The 13,819-nt window shown below is 44.4% G+C and overlaps 1 protein-coding gene across 1 annotated transcript; it reads right to left on the bottom strand.

Annotated features, from left to right (window-relative positions):
- Nucleotides 1-650: 650 nt before the first annotated feature.
- MAP1LC3B (microtubule associated protein 1 light chain 3 beta) lies at nt 651-11,833 on the bottom strand. Its single transcript, XM_057533957.1, has 4 exons — nt 11,678-11,833; nt 4,347-4,402; nt 3,431-3,537; nt 651-2,488 (listed from the first exon to the last, which is right to left on the bottom strand). The coding sequence occupies exons 1-4, from the start codon at nt 11,715-11,717 to the stop codon at nt 2,314-2,316; spliced, it is 378 nt and encodes a 125-aa protein (XP_057389940.1). The 5' UTR covers nt 11,718-11,833; the 3' UTR covers nt 651-2,313.
- Between the last annotated feature and the right edge of the window lie 1,986 nt (nt 11,834-13,819).

Below are 13,819 nucleotides of genomic sequence, written 5' to 3' on the forward strand. Positions count from 1 at the left end.
CACGTCCTCTCTGGACTTGGGCTGGTGCTCTGCTCGCCCAGGACTGCGGTGCTATCCTGAGCAGTGCCAGGCCCCAAAGGGAGAATTCTGGGGCTTTTTCCCCAGCAGGAGTCCCCATTTCCTCTTGGTCTTGTCGTCAGACCTGTGGTTACCCGGAAGAAAACGTGCCCACGGTTCTCGGACTGGTAAGGGCCCCTGTCAGGTGAGTAGCATCAGGAGACACAGCTGGCCACTCCTGGCACCTGCTAGCAGCCCCTCTGTTCGGTCACCTCCAGGGCCTCTGAGGGTGGAGGGCACGCGCGCATCTGCTGTTTGTACCGTACGCGGCTCCCCACACACTCTCAGTACTTCCCGTGTTACGCTTTTGTTCACTTAGAGCAGGTTTTCAAGGGCCTGTTCCCACAAAACAGGTAGGTCGCCCCCCCTTCTCCCCATGCTTTGTGGCACGTCTGTACCTGGAAGAGAATTGAGTGTTTTGAAGGCAGGACCTTGACCAATGCGAGCCAGGCGCTCATGACAAGGCAGAGACTTTCAGAGGTGGGTGTCCCTCCACCCTGGCACAGTGAAACCAGCCTCAGCACTCCTCACTAGAAAGGATATTACCCACTTGGCTTTGGATGGTGTAGACTGCAAGTCTCAAAACACTAATCCATTAAACTGAACTTTGATGACAGTTTTTAATTGTGCCTTTATTCACCTTAGTTCGTTAAAAATGTACTTGTTTTAAAGATCCTATAAATAGGGTAACCACCCGCTAATGTGGGACATAAGTAAGTCACCCCTCTCAGCGTGGTACTTTGTCTTTAAAAAGCAGAGTTTCTTAAAGGAATCTTATCGATCACATAGTAGTTACAAGAATGTCAGATATAATGATGTATACAATCTAAACAAGACAGGCTAATTAAGAATTTACATAATGTAAAAATATACATATTAAAAGTTAGCCACGTAGACAGATGCATGCTGACTGGGGTTGAGGGCCCGTATGCAGTAATACTGCTTTTTCTTCCTCAGTTACAATAAATAACTGCCACTCACAGATACAAGTTTTCCACACACATCTAAATACACCAGGGTAAATAAATGGTGGCCTGCCACATGCACAGTCTCAAGTGGGTCTGTGATCCTTCTGTGACAGCTCTCACAAAAACAGTGTATAGTGAACCCCATGCAGGTAGTAGGAAGCACTGGTTATTTATTCTAGTTGGACTTTGAAAATGCTTATTAACATTTGACATTAATATCTGTGAAGAACATGTTTCCTTTTGCTACTTTCAAAACTGACATGCACATGGAGTGGGGGCATTTTGAGGACTGCTTGACCTAACAGTGATAACTGAAATACCCTTAAAGATGCTTTTTAATAACATATTTTAGTCACACACTTAACATAAAACACGGATCATCTACAGCTTTAAGCCAAAAGGTTGAGGAAGTGTATCTGAATTTTAATGCTTTTTGTTTCAGTATCCTGTAGCTTTCTACCTTTGTCCCAAAGAATGAAACCCATGTAACTGCTTGTTTATTTACCAAAACAGGCACTATTTTGAGCTCTTAAGAGAATAGTCAAAACAAAAAAAACGTCATTCTCTTTCTCTAGGTCTTTTGAGAAACTTGACCAAAATTATAAATTATTCAAGGCTCCTGTTGAGCCGTGGTATTTTTCTGCATTACTGTCTAGAGAACAAACCAAATGAACACTTCGTGACAAGAGCACTGATGTGAAATACGCCTATTAGCAATCAGGAGCCCTGGACAGCAGCTCCGCTTGCTTATTTCCTATCACCCCCGGCCACCCTGCTTTCTGCCAGCTGTTACGGCAAATGGGCTGGGGGTGCGGGGTGGCTGTGCCTGACAATTTAGGCTTAAAGATGCTCTTAAGGAGATTTCTCTAGTTGAGTAGAAACCCTTCTATAAAAAGCTGGCAGGTTCTGTGAACCTAGAGAGAAGACTGAATGTCTCTCTGAATGCTCAAATTGCAAGTTCCTTTTGGGGGAAAAACATTAAAATAACTTGAAGGTCTATTTTATTGGCAACTGAGAATGCAAAGTATTTTATTTTTAAACGTCTAAATTTGAAAACAAGACAGCCTAGGTTAAATAATGAAGTTTCCCAAAGCTGAATGTGCTCATGTGGAGCTCAGTTTTTCTGCCTGAGTACAAAAAAACAACTTCCTAAAAACTCCTAGGCAGGAACACTACTACTGTTTTGATGATCTGTGATGAGGTGAACTGATCAATCTCAGTTGGTAACATCCCTTTTTTTATTCCTTGGTAAGGGTTTAAATTCTAGAACACACATTTTTTTTTAGTCTTACACAGACAATTTCATTCCAAAAGTCTCCTGAGAGGCGTATACCATATACAGGAATCCATCTTCATCCTTCTCGCTTTCATACACTTCACAAATTGGCGTGGACACACTCACCATGCTATGTCCATTCACTAACAGGAAGAAGGCTTGATTAGCGTTGAGCTGTAAGCGCCTTCTGTTGAAAGAAAACATGTGAAGAAATAGTGATACATCAATACCTAGGGAGAATGTGTAAAAAATATCACCCACCCGGAATCAATATAAAAGTATAAAGATTTTGTAAACGCTACTTCTGGCAAAATGAAATATATGCCTCACTGACGATGACTTGAATATTTCTCCTCATAAAACACAGGATGTTTTCTACGACTATATGCGTGGTAAGTATTAACGATAATCCTTGCTAGATCATTCTTACTACTTTCCTGAGGCCAGTTTTATTTATTTTGCTAATTATTTGTTTTTGGCTGCGTTGGGTCTTTGTTGTGGTGTGCAGGGCTTCTCGTTGCGGTGGCTTCTCTTGTTGCGGAGCACGGGCTCTAGGCACACGGGCTTCAGTAGTTGTGGTGCACAGGCTCAGTAGTTGTGGCTCGTGGGCTCTAGAGCGCGGGCTCAGTAGTGGTGGTGCACGGGCTTAGTTGCTCCGCGGCATGTGGGATCTTCCCGGACCAGGGCTTGAACCCGTGTCCCCTGCACTGGCAGGCGGATTCTTAACCACTGCGCCACCAGGGAAGCCCTGAGGCCAGTTTTAAAACTAGTATGCTATCTGAGTAGCCACCAGTGTCTAATGTGATAAAAATAGTTCAAAATATAATTTACAAACTAAGATCTAAGCTGATGCAATTTATTACCATTGGACCACATCTACATTCTCTTAACTTATTTTCCTATATAAAACTTTTCTAATTAAGAGACATCTACATAGATGTTATGATGAAAGGATCAGAAGGGACTTGAGATCCAGCAGGTAAGAAATAGAAAAACTCAGAAATGAACTGTCTTACAGTTTTATTAAGTTGCATAGATTTTTATCAGAGCTAGACTGAAGATTTATCTGTAAGCCTGATAAAGAATGAGAAGTTACCCAAAGAAATAAAGTAAAAAGATGATTAAATACCTAATTATCTTGATGAGCTCACTCATGTTGACATGATCAGGCACCAGGAACTTTGTTTTATCCAGGACTGGAAGCTGCTTCTCACCTTTGTATCGTTCTATTATTACCTAGAAAAGAAGCCAGAAAAGTGATTTAAAAATAGCCATTAAGGGCTTCCCTGGTGGCGCAGTGGTTGAGAGTCTGCCTGCCAATGCTGGGGACACGGGTTCGAGCCCTGGTCTGGGAAGATCCCACATGCCGTGGAGCAACTAGGCCCGTGAGCCACAATTGCTGAGCCTGCGCGTCTGGAGTCTGTGCTCCGCAACAAGAGAGGCCACGATAGTGAGAGGCCCGCGCACCGCGATGAAGAGTGGCCCCCACTTGCCGCAACTAGAGAAAGCCCTCGCACAGAAACGAAGATCCAACACAACCATAAATAATAAATAAATAAATAAATAAATAAATAAATAAATAAATAAATAAATAGAATCTGCCTGCCAACCATAAATAAATAAATAAATAAATAAATAAATAAATAAATAAATAAATAAATAAATAAAAAAAGAATCTGCCTGCCAATGCAGGGGACACGGGTTCGATCCCCAGTCCAGGAAGATCCCACATGCCATGGAGCGACTAAGCCCGTGCGCCACAACTACTGAGCCTGTGTGCCACAACGAGAAGCCACCGCATGAGAAGCCCACACACCTCAACGAAGAGCAGCCCCCCCCCCGCCGCAACTAGAGAAAGCCTGCGTGCAGCAACGAAGACCCAACACAGCCAAAAATAATCAAACAAATAAATAAAAAATAAATAAATATAAATTAAAAAAAGAAACCCGTCAGGTAGTCGCACATAGCAGCACTGTACTAAAGTTGTATTTAAGCCGTGCTCTCTTCTGCATACATTAATAACAACTGAAACAGAGACTACCTACCGGGATTTTGGTAGGATGCTGCTCTCGGATAAGTCGGACATCTTCTACTCTTTGTTCTGCAAAGGAAAGGAAGAAACACAGGCATTATTAAGGGCCAAAAATGCAGCTTCTTTCCTGCATTTTTACTGGTGACTTCCATATCTGAATCCCCCTATCCTTAGCTATGGCAGAGCAAAGCAGTAAAGACATCTTCCCTAAAACTGAGAGAAACCAAACACTAATACTTCATACCTGGCAAAGGTTAGTATACAAGATTAACATACAGAAATTGGTTGCATTTCTTTACATTAACAATGAGATATCAGAAAAGGAATGTAAAAAAACTACCTTTTAAAATCACACCAGGGACTTTCCTGGTGGCTCAGTGGTTAAGAATCCACCTGCCAATGCAGGAGACATGGGTTCGAGCCCTGGTCCGGGAAGATCCCACATGCCGCGGAGCAACTAAGCCCGTGCACCGCAACTACCGAGCCCACGTACCTAGAGCCCGTGCTCTGCAACAAGAGAAGCCACCGCAATAAGCCCACGTGCTGCAACGAAGAGTAGCCCCCGCTCGCCACAACTAGAGAAAGCCTGTGCGCCGCAACGAAGACCCAACGCAGCCAGAAAATAAAAAACAAAAAAACACACCTTAGCAATAAAGCTGACCAAGGAGGTGAAAGACTTATACACTGAGAACTATAAAACATTAATAAAAGAAATTAAAGATGATTCAAAAAAACAGAAAGATATCCCATGCCCTTCGATTAGAAGAATATTGGTTTTTTTTTTTTTCCTTTGGCTGCACAGCATGTGGGATCTTAGCTCCCCGACCAGGGACTGAATGCGCACCCCCTGTATTGGAAGGGCAGAGTCTTAACCACTGGACCGCCAGGGAAGCCCCTGGAAAAATATTGTTAAAGTGGTCATACTACACAAAGCGATCTACAGATTTAATGTGATCCCTATCAAATTACCCATGACATTTTTCACAGAACTAGAACAAATAATCTTAAAATTTATATGGAACCATAAAAGACCCAGAATTGCCAAAGCAATCCTGAGGAAAAAGAGCAAAGCAGGAGGCATAACCCTCCTAGACTTCAGACAATACTACAAAGCTACAGTAACCAAAAGTGTGGTACTGGCACAAAAACAGACATATAGATCAATGGAACAGAGCAGAGAGCCCAGAAATAAACCCACACATCTATGGTCAATTAATCTTCAACACAGGAGGCAAGAATATACAGTGGAAAAACGACAGTCTCTTCAGCAAGTGGTTCTGGGAAAGTGGGACAGCTGCATGTAAGTCAATGAACTTAGAACACAACCCTCACACCATGCACAAAAATAAACTCAAAATGGCTTAAAGGCCTAAATGTAAGAGAGGACAACCATAAAACTCCTAGCTAGAAGAGAGCAGAGGTAAAACATTCTTTGACGTAAATCACTGCAATGTTTTCATAGGTCAGTCTCCCAAGGCAATAAAAATAAAAGCAAAAATAAACAAATGGGACCTAATCAAACTTACAAGCTTTTGCACAGCAAAGGAAACATTAAAAAAACCCAGAAAAGACAACCTATAGAATGGGAGAAAATACTTGCAAATGATGCGACCAACAAGGGCTTAATTGCCAAAATATACAAACAGGTCATACAACTCAACAAAACGAAGAACCCAATCAAAAAATGGGCAGAAGACCTAAATAGACATTTTTCCATAGAAGACATCCACGAAGACATCCAATAGGCACATAAAAAGATGCTCAACATCACTAATTATTAGGGAAATGCAAATCAAAACTACAATGAGGTATCATCTCACACCCGTCAGAATGGCCATCATTAAAAAGTCTACAAATAACAAATGCTGGAGAGGGTGTGGAGAAAAAGGAACCCTCCTACACTGTTGGTGGGAATGTCAGCTAGTGCAACTGCTATGGAGAACAGTACGGAGCTTCCTCAAAAAGCTAAAAATAGAGCTACCATATGATCCAGCAATTCCACTCCTGGGCATATATCCGAAGAAAACTCTAACTTGAAAAGATACGTGTACCCCTATGTTCGCAGCAGCACTATTCACAATAACCAAGGCATGGAAGCAACCTAAATGTCCATCGACAGAGGAATGGACAAAGAAGATGTGTTACATGCATACAATGGAATACTACTCAGCCAAAAAGAAGAATGAAATAATGCCATTTGCAGCTACATGCATGGACCTAGAGATTATCATACAAAGCAAAATAAGTCAGAAAGAGAAAGACAAATACCATATGATATCAGTTATATATGGAATCTAAAATATGACACAAATGAACTTATCTACAAAACAGAAATAGACTAACAGACGTAGAGAACAGACTTCTGGTTGCCAAGGTGGAGCAGGGTGGGGAGTGATGGATTGGGAGTCTGGGACTAACAGATGCAAACTACTATATACAGAATGGATAAACAACAAGGTCCTATTTTATAGCACAGGGAACTATATTCAATATTCTGTAATAAACCATAATGGAAAAGAAAAAAGATTCAGTGAGAATGCTGGTACGCCCCTTGCAAATATCTGGCACATAGTAAATGCTTAATAAATGCTAGCTGTTATTAAATAAAAAATGAAATAATGCCATTTGCAACAACATGGATGGACCTAGAGATTATCATACTAAGTCAAGTCAGACAGAGAAAGACAAATATCATATACGGTATCACATGTAAAATCTAAAAAATAATACAAACGAACTTATTTACAAAGGGTCTGGAGAGCTTCCAGGTGGCAGGAGAGTGCAATCACCAAACTCCATGGAGACAGAAGCTCCTGTGCTCAGCACCGCTATGCTTTAATATCCTTTGCAATAATCTGATAATCTAGTAATTAAAGGCTTTTCCTGAGCTCTGGGAGCCACTCTAGTAATTTAATCAAACACAAGGTGATCTTGGGAAACTGATTTATAGCTAGTCAGAGCAACGACCTGTACGTGCAATTAGCCTTTGGTGGGGGGCGGGGGGGGGTTGTCAGGTGGGACGGAGCCCTTAACCTGCTGGATCTGAGGCTATCACCAGGTAGTGCTAGAATTGAGTTAAACTGGATGACAACTAGCTGAATTGCTTGTCTGGTGTCAGAAGTGAGCCGCAGTGTTTATGGAGTACTGCAGAGTAGAGAGGACACAAAGGAAGAGTTTTCCTTTCTATCATCCTAGAGACCTATAGACCCCTCTCTATTTCTAGGGGTGTCATGGATACTTCATCATTTCTCTCAGCTCTAAGACCTGTCCCTATGTCGGTCCTACCCAAGAAAAGATGCTCTACCATCTACACTTAGCTATCAGCCATCTTCACAACAAAAACCTCCATCTTGTCAGAGTAGATTTCACAAGCAAGGGGAAATCACAATTTAATTAATTCACTGTAGCCAATAAATAATAAGTTTAATATACCCTGAAATGTTTCACATTTAAAAGCTCATCCAAAAAAATGTAAAAGGTCCAAGGAATCATTCAGGCATAAGGGGGAGAGAATATTTTATGCAAGGAAAACAGGTTTATTTTGGTAAGTGGAGCAGGAAAAAACAAAATGGTCTCTAAACGTGGGGCTTCAAAGTCAAACTATAGTGTCAAAAGTTTTCTTTATCTTGATTTATCCCCAAAATATGGTCCAAAAAGGAAGGCAAAAATGATTATTTTCATTAAAGGTGGGAAAACAGAGGAAGACAAGTGACTTCCCTAAGGTGAGAAGAGTAGTACCAAAGTCCTGTAGGAATGTCTTTAGCGTCCTGGCCAGTTGTAATGAAAATCCAGTGGTGAGCCCAAAGTGATTAAATAAATATGGTATATGCTGACGCCTAACTCTGAATAGAAGGCTGTTTTCAGAAGCCGACAGTATATTTAACAAAAGCATTACCAACGCCACTGGATCAAAGGCACATGAGAGCACTTCTTTTACTCAATTATTTTCTTAATGCTGTGATGATCTGTTTATCATTTGCCTTTCTCAACAGACTGCCCCTGGCAGTCAGGGATCCAGCTCTAGTCATGTCTGTATTCCCCCAGGGCTCATGGATGTACATGGATGATATACTTCCCCAGATTCCTCTTCCTGTCTCTAAGAACGCTTATAAGCCTTACAAAAATAGAGACTAGGAGTCTAAGGTGTCTTACTTGCAAAGATGCTTTGAGATAGATTCCCTAGGGCATTTAAAGTAAGGCTTATATATATTTTCCAGGATTTAGTTCACTGAAGTGGAAGCATAAATATTTTCCCCAATATGCCTATAAATAAAAAACATAAAATGCCATCCATCAGTGAGTGACACAGCTTAAGAGCAGGGAGTGTTACCTAGGTGTTGGCATAAATCTCCTTCTCCAGTCTCCCTGTTACGTAGTTGGAGCTATTTATTCTAGACCATCACATGAACTTCCGAGACATGCAGACCTTTTGTTATTGATGGTGAAGCTTAAGATCTAGGTTTAACATTGAATCTCAGCAGAATGATGTCTAGGAGACAGATGTGTTATTAAACAAACCAGGGCAACCCTAGAAGAAAATGGAGTGAGATTATGACATTTGAGAAGACTGAATCCGAAAATATTTGCTCAAATACAACTTCTGAAGTTCATAAAAGTCTTCAAAACATCTGTAAAGAAACACTATTGCCTCTTGACTCACAGTGTTGGTCCACGTCATGTACTGGAAATGATGGCTACCTACTGGAGGACAGAAGAATTCCTATCAGAAGGGTACAAGTCCAGACTCTGCCACTAGGTGGACCATGATTTCCACCTCTCAGGGCCCCACCCAGTTTCTCTGGCCACAAAAGGAAGTGGTTGTTTTGGGCGAGCCCTAAGAGTCATCTCAACCCTTTCAACCCTGGTAGAATATATCACAGCAGAGCTAGACTCAATTTTTAATTAACCTAAACTCACTCACTTGGGAAGAGTACTGCTCAAGCTAACTGGGGCTGGTCTTAGGTTCTATAAAAACATATCTCCAAACAACTTATTCCCCTCATTTACTGTGTTACAAATCTCTGAAAATTGTCAGTGCTGATTACCATAATCAGTAGCAAGGAAAGGCAGTAGCCATTAAATGATGTGATATTTTTCTGCAAAATGACTGTTTTTTAAAAAATTATTTTTATTTATTTAGTTAGTTGGCTGCGTTGGGTCTTCATTGCCGTGTGTGGGCTTTCTCTAGTTGCGGCGAGCAGGGGCTACTCTTCGTTGAGGTGCGGAGGCTTCTCACTGTGGTGGCTTCTTGTTGCAGACCACAGGCTTTAGGCACGCGGGCCTCAGTAGTTGTGGCACGTAGGCTCAGTAGTTGTGGGTCGCGGGCTCTAGAGCACAGGCTCAGTAGTTGTGGGGCACGGGCTTAGCTGCTCCGCGACATGTGGGATCTTCCTGGACCAGGGGTCGAACCTGTGTCCCCTGCATTGGCAGGCGGATTCTTAACCACTGCACCACCGGGGAAGCCCTGCAAAATGACTATTAAAGAGCCCTTTTAAAAAAAGGGGGGGAGGGGGGTAATCCTAGGAGTTCTTGTCACAAGGAGAAAATTTTCCTTTTTTATTTTATGTATGAGAAGATGCATGTTAGCTGAACCTATTATGGTAATCATTTTACAATATATGTAAACCAAGCCATCATGCTGAATACCTTAAATTTATACAGTGATGAATGTCATTTCTCAATAAAAGTAGAAAAAAAAAATCAGAGTCAGGAGACTAGGGACAAAAAAAGGAGGAGTGGGAGTAAAGGTGAACAAAGAGGAAAGCCCACAAATACACTAATGGAGAAAAAAATGAGGCATACCTGCTGGTTTACCCTCAAGGCCACAGGCACCAGGGGAATTCCTTCTAATTCGCTATTTTATTCTCATTTATTCTCACTTTTATTCTAGTTATTCCTCACCTTTCCTACTCTTACCACCTACTCTTCTTGAGCGATTTTTCTAGATAACCTAAAAATACTCTAAGCAAAAAGAAAGTAACTATAGTATCAGTCATGAGAAAATGAGCATCTTTCCCATACAAATGTCCCCAGTTAGCTTTCAATGCCAGAGTCTGTAAGGACAGAAGCCAGATACAATGGCAAATCTGCTCTAAATGCTGTTCTCATGGCTGCATAAAAAGTAAGCAATATTCATGAGTATCAACTTGAGTTCATGAAAGTCACTAAAGAGAAAATTTCTTAAAAAAAAAACCAAAAAGACACGTCTAAGTTTTGCTAACCAACCGCTTCAAGAGGCTGAAAGGATATGCTCCACAGGTCAACGTGAATTTCATCTACTGGAGCTTCCAAGGCACAAGAAACAATTATCAATAACGAGATCTACAAAACCATATCCTAGCTCAAGTGAACGCTCGGCTCTTTCTAGACTCCAGGAAACTAGACAAAAGTAGACGAAAGTGATACAGCTCAAGCGCCGAAAGATTAGGGCAGGAAGGAACGCTGGTCCCGCCCTACCCCACCTGGCCTTCCAGGGCTGAGATAAACAAGCCCTACACAGCGATGTGCAAGGAGGCCACGTTGTTATTGCAGCACCGTCTTGCTTAAAGGGAGCACCAATCACTTCCTTCCCGTCGGTTTTGTGGAGGAGTAAATATTGTGAGGGTGTCACCTCCAGTTTCAACCAAATGCCAGCAAGCTCAGTGGGGATTCTAGCCTGAACTGGGAGAGAACGGATTCGCCGCTGCTGTCCAAGAATGCTGTCGCAAGCCGGTTAGAAGAGCCACCCACCCTAGCTCTTGTGCCACAAATAGGACCAAGACGTCCCGGCCACGCGGGGCTGCAGGGGAAGGGGCAAGCGTGAGGAGGCGCGGCCTCGGAGTCACTCCTCTCCGCGGAGGTCCTGACGCGTGAAGGGACCATGTGTGACCCGGACGACGCACCAGAAGACGACTGCCTTGCACCCCCGGGGCCACCACTTCGGAGAACCTGTCCCAGCCCTGCGCCCGGGCCAGCCTCCCCTACAAGGAGGGCACCCCCTGCGCGGCTCGTGCTCGTTTCTTCGTGGGGACCTAACACCCCAGGGCTGGAGGGCTGACGGGCCCCGAGCCCACAGCCCGCCCGGCCTCTCGGGGCCAAAAGGTGATTCAGCAGCTCCGCGCCAGTGCGCCCTCGGCCCCTCGGGCCCGCAGCCCCCTGGGCCCGGCAGCCCTCGGCCCGTCAGGCCCCCGCCTCGGCCCTTCGGCCACCCGGGCCCGGCCCTCCCGCAGCCGCCGCCTCAGCCCCTCAGCCCTCGGCACCTCGGCCCGTCCGACCTCTCCGGAGCCCCTCCGCCAGGGCCGGCCCCGCCGCCTCGGCCCCTCAGCCTCCCGGCCCTCCGTCAGCGGCCGGCCCCGCGGCACCCACCGAAGGTTCGGCGCTGTTTGAAGGTCTTCTCCGATGGCATGGCGCGGCAGGCTGGGCGGGGGCGGCGAGGTGCAGAGTCCCGGCGGCCCCAGGCGGTGGCTGAGACGGCTCCGACTGTGGCGACAGCGACGGCTCTTGTGTTTTCTCAGCCCGCAGCCGCGTCAGGTGACCGGCGCGGCGTCCCGGGAGGCGGGGCCAGAAGCGGGCCGCCGCCGCCGCCATGGCGGGCGTGGCGGAAGCAGGGCGAGCGCAGCGCCCGGGGCGGGGTCGGGGCTGGCGGGAGTGGGGGAGGCCGGCGGCCCGCGTGGGGAGTGCGAGCCCCGAACCAGGCTGTGACCCGCGGAAACGCGCCGCGCAGACACGCACGGTGCTGCCCCCGCGGCCGAGCTGCCGCGACTCGGCCTCGCTCCTGTTCCCGGTGCCGGGTCTGATGCCTGGTGATGTTTGCACCTGAAAATAAAGGGGTGGTGTGTCCCTGCCTCCTTTGGAGCTGCTGGTGCTTTTCCGCCGGCGGCTTTTTGTGTCTTTGTTTCCGTTGGCTTCCACGTCAAGTATGTCTCAGTTTTCTTTTCTTTTTTAAGGAAACTGTCCACTGGTAACTTCCGGCACACATTGTCCCAACTAGGAAAAGAACCGCAAGTGTGTTATTTCAGGTTATGGTCGGTAGAGTCCGGCCCTGGAGAAAGTCCGTGCCCTGGGCTCGGCATCCGGCCTCAGGTAACTCAGGTGGTCGAATGAGCCTGGGCATCACCTGCGCTGACAGGGCGCGGGCCTGCCCACACCTGGCAGGGTTCACTGCCTTTCATTCGTCTCTGCTGGTCTCAGATACGGAGTCTTACCCGTGTTCAGACCCCTCAGTCTTTCAAACACTAACTAGCTGAGCTACCTTGAATACGTAACCATTTTTCTCAGTCTCCGACTCGTGTGTAAGAGCGCAATACTATTTTAGAACTCCAAGTGTTTTCTGAGGAGCAAATGAAAGGGGCCTGGTAGAATCTAGATCACTATGCAACGTTTAGTTATCAAGTCAGTTATTGCCCAACTCAAACATCTGATAAACATGTATCTGAATGAACAGCACGTGATTCTTCGGCTGTTTTTGCTCTTTAATATTTAATACTTTGTAAGTATTTTCCCCTTTTTGAGTTTGTAAAAGCCTTTCTTTCTTTTTTTTTTTTTTAAGCCTTTCTTATAATGTCTCTTTCATAAAGTAATTGGATTGTGCTAATATACAGTTATTATACAAACATACAAAACCTACTAAAATATATTTCTCAAAGGGGTTCCAATGCACCTGGAATTTCTTTCTTTACAGAGTAGCCAAGTATCTTGTATAATTATCTGCCAGAACAATGATGTTAGTTGTAGCTCTGTACTGTGCCACTATTTACAAAAGAAAAGTGCATTTGTGTATGTCACTTTCCCAGGTTTTTTTTTTCTCCTCTTTCTGTCACAGTTCCTTACCTTGAAAAATCTCTAATAGTGTACAGTTAATAAAGATGACTTAAACATTCTGTCTGCTTTCCAATGTTCCAAAGGAAGGTTTTAAGCTCCAAGTGTACTATCTTGGTTGTTTTTTATTTATTCTGTGAAGATGGGGGGGGAGAAAAATCCAGTAAGTGTACCTACCTTCTGCCAGACACAAAATGATCAGTTTCGAAGTCTTAAATGAGAGTGTGGACTGTGTATTGCTTTCTTTTCTGGGTTTTTATGATATTGAGTATTGACTGGTGAGTGCTTTTTTGGCTTAATTGCTAGTTTGTAAGAAATGGACTTTTTGTTCCCTTGCTGGACAACTGTTCCAAATGCAAGAGGACTGAAAAAAAAATCGATATCAGGCATATGGAGCTGGGGGGAGGGGAAGGAGAGTTTCATATTTTCCTAGTCCCTTAGGCATCCATAAAGCTTTACCAAATAACCTCAGGCCTTGAGTTCACTGCCCCAGGGATTACCTCAAGGGCTGTGATAGAGATGGGACAGGATTACTCTTTGTTATTTTCAAGTACTGAAGTCCACATTTACAATGATTGCTATGCTCTTATCTTCACTTCCTACTTGAATTTAAAACCACACTGCCCTATAGGTGTCTCAGAAAATCATCCAAAGCAGTTGGTGTGTAAAGGTGTCTCATGAGCATGTAAG

The sequence above is a fragment of the Balaenoptera acutorostrata genome, chromosome 19 (genome assembly GCF_949987535.1).
Source record: "Balaenoptera acutorostrata chromosome 19, mBalAcu1.1, whole genome shotgun sequence".
NCBI classification, from domain to species: Eukaryota; Metazoa; Chordata; class Mammalia; order Artiodactyla; family Balaenopteridae; genus Balaenoptera; species Balaenoptera acutorostrata.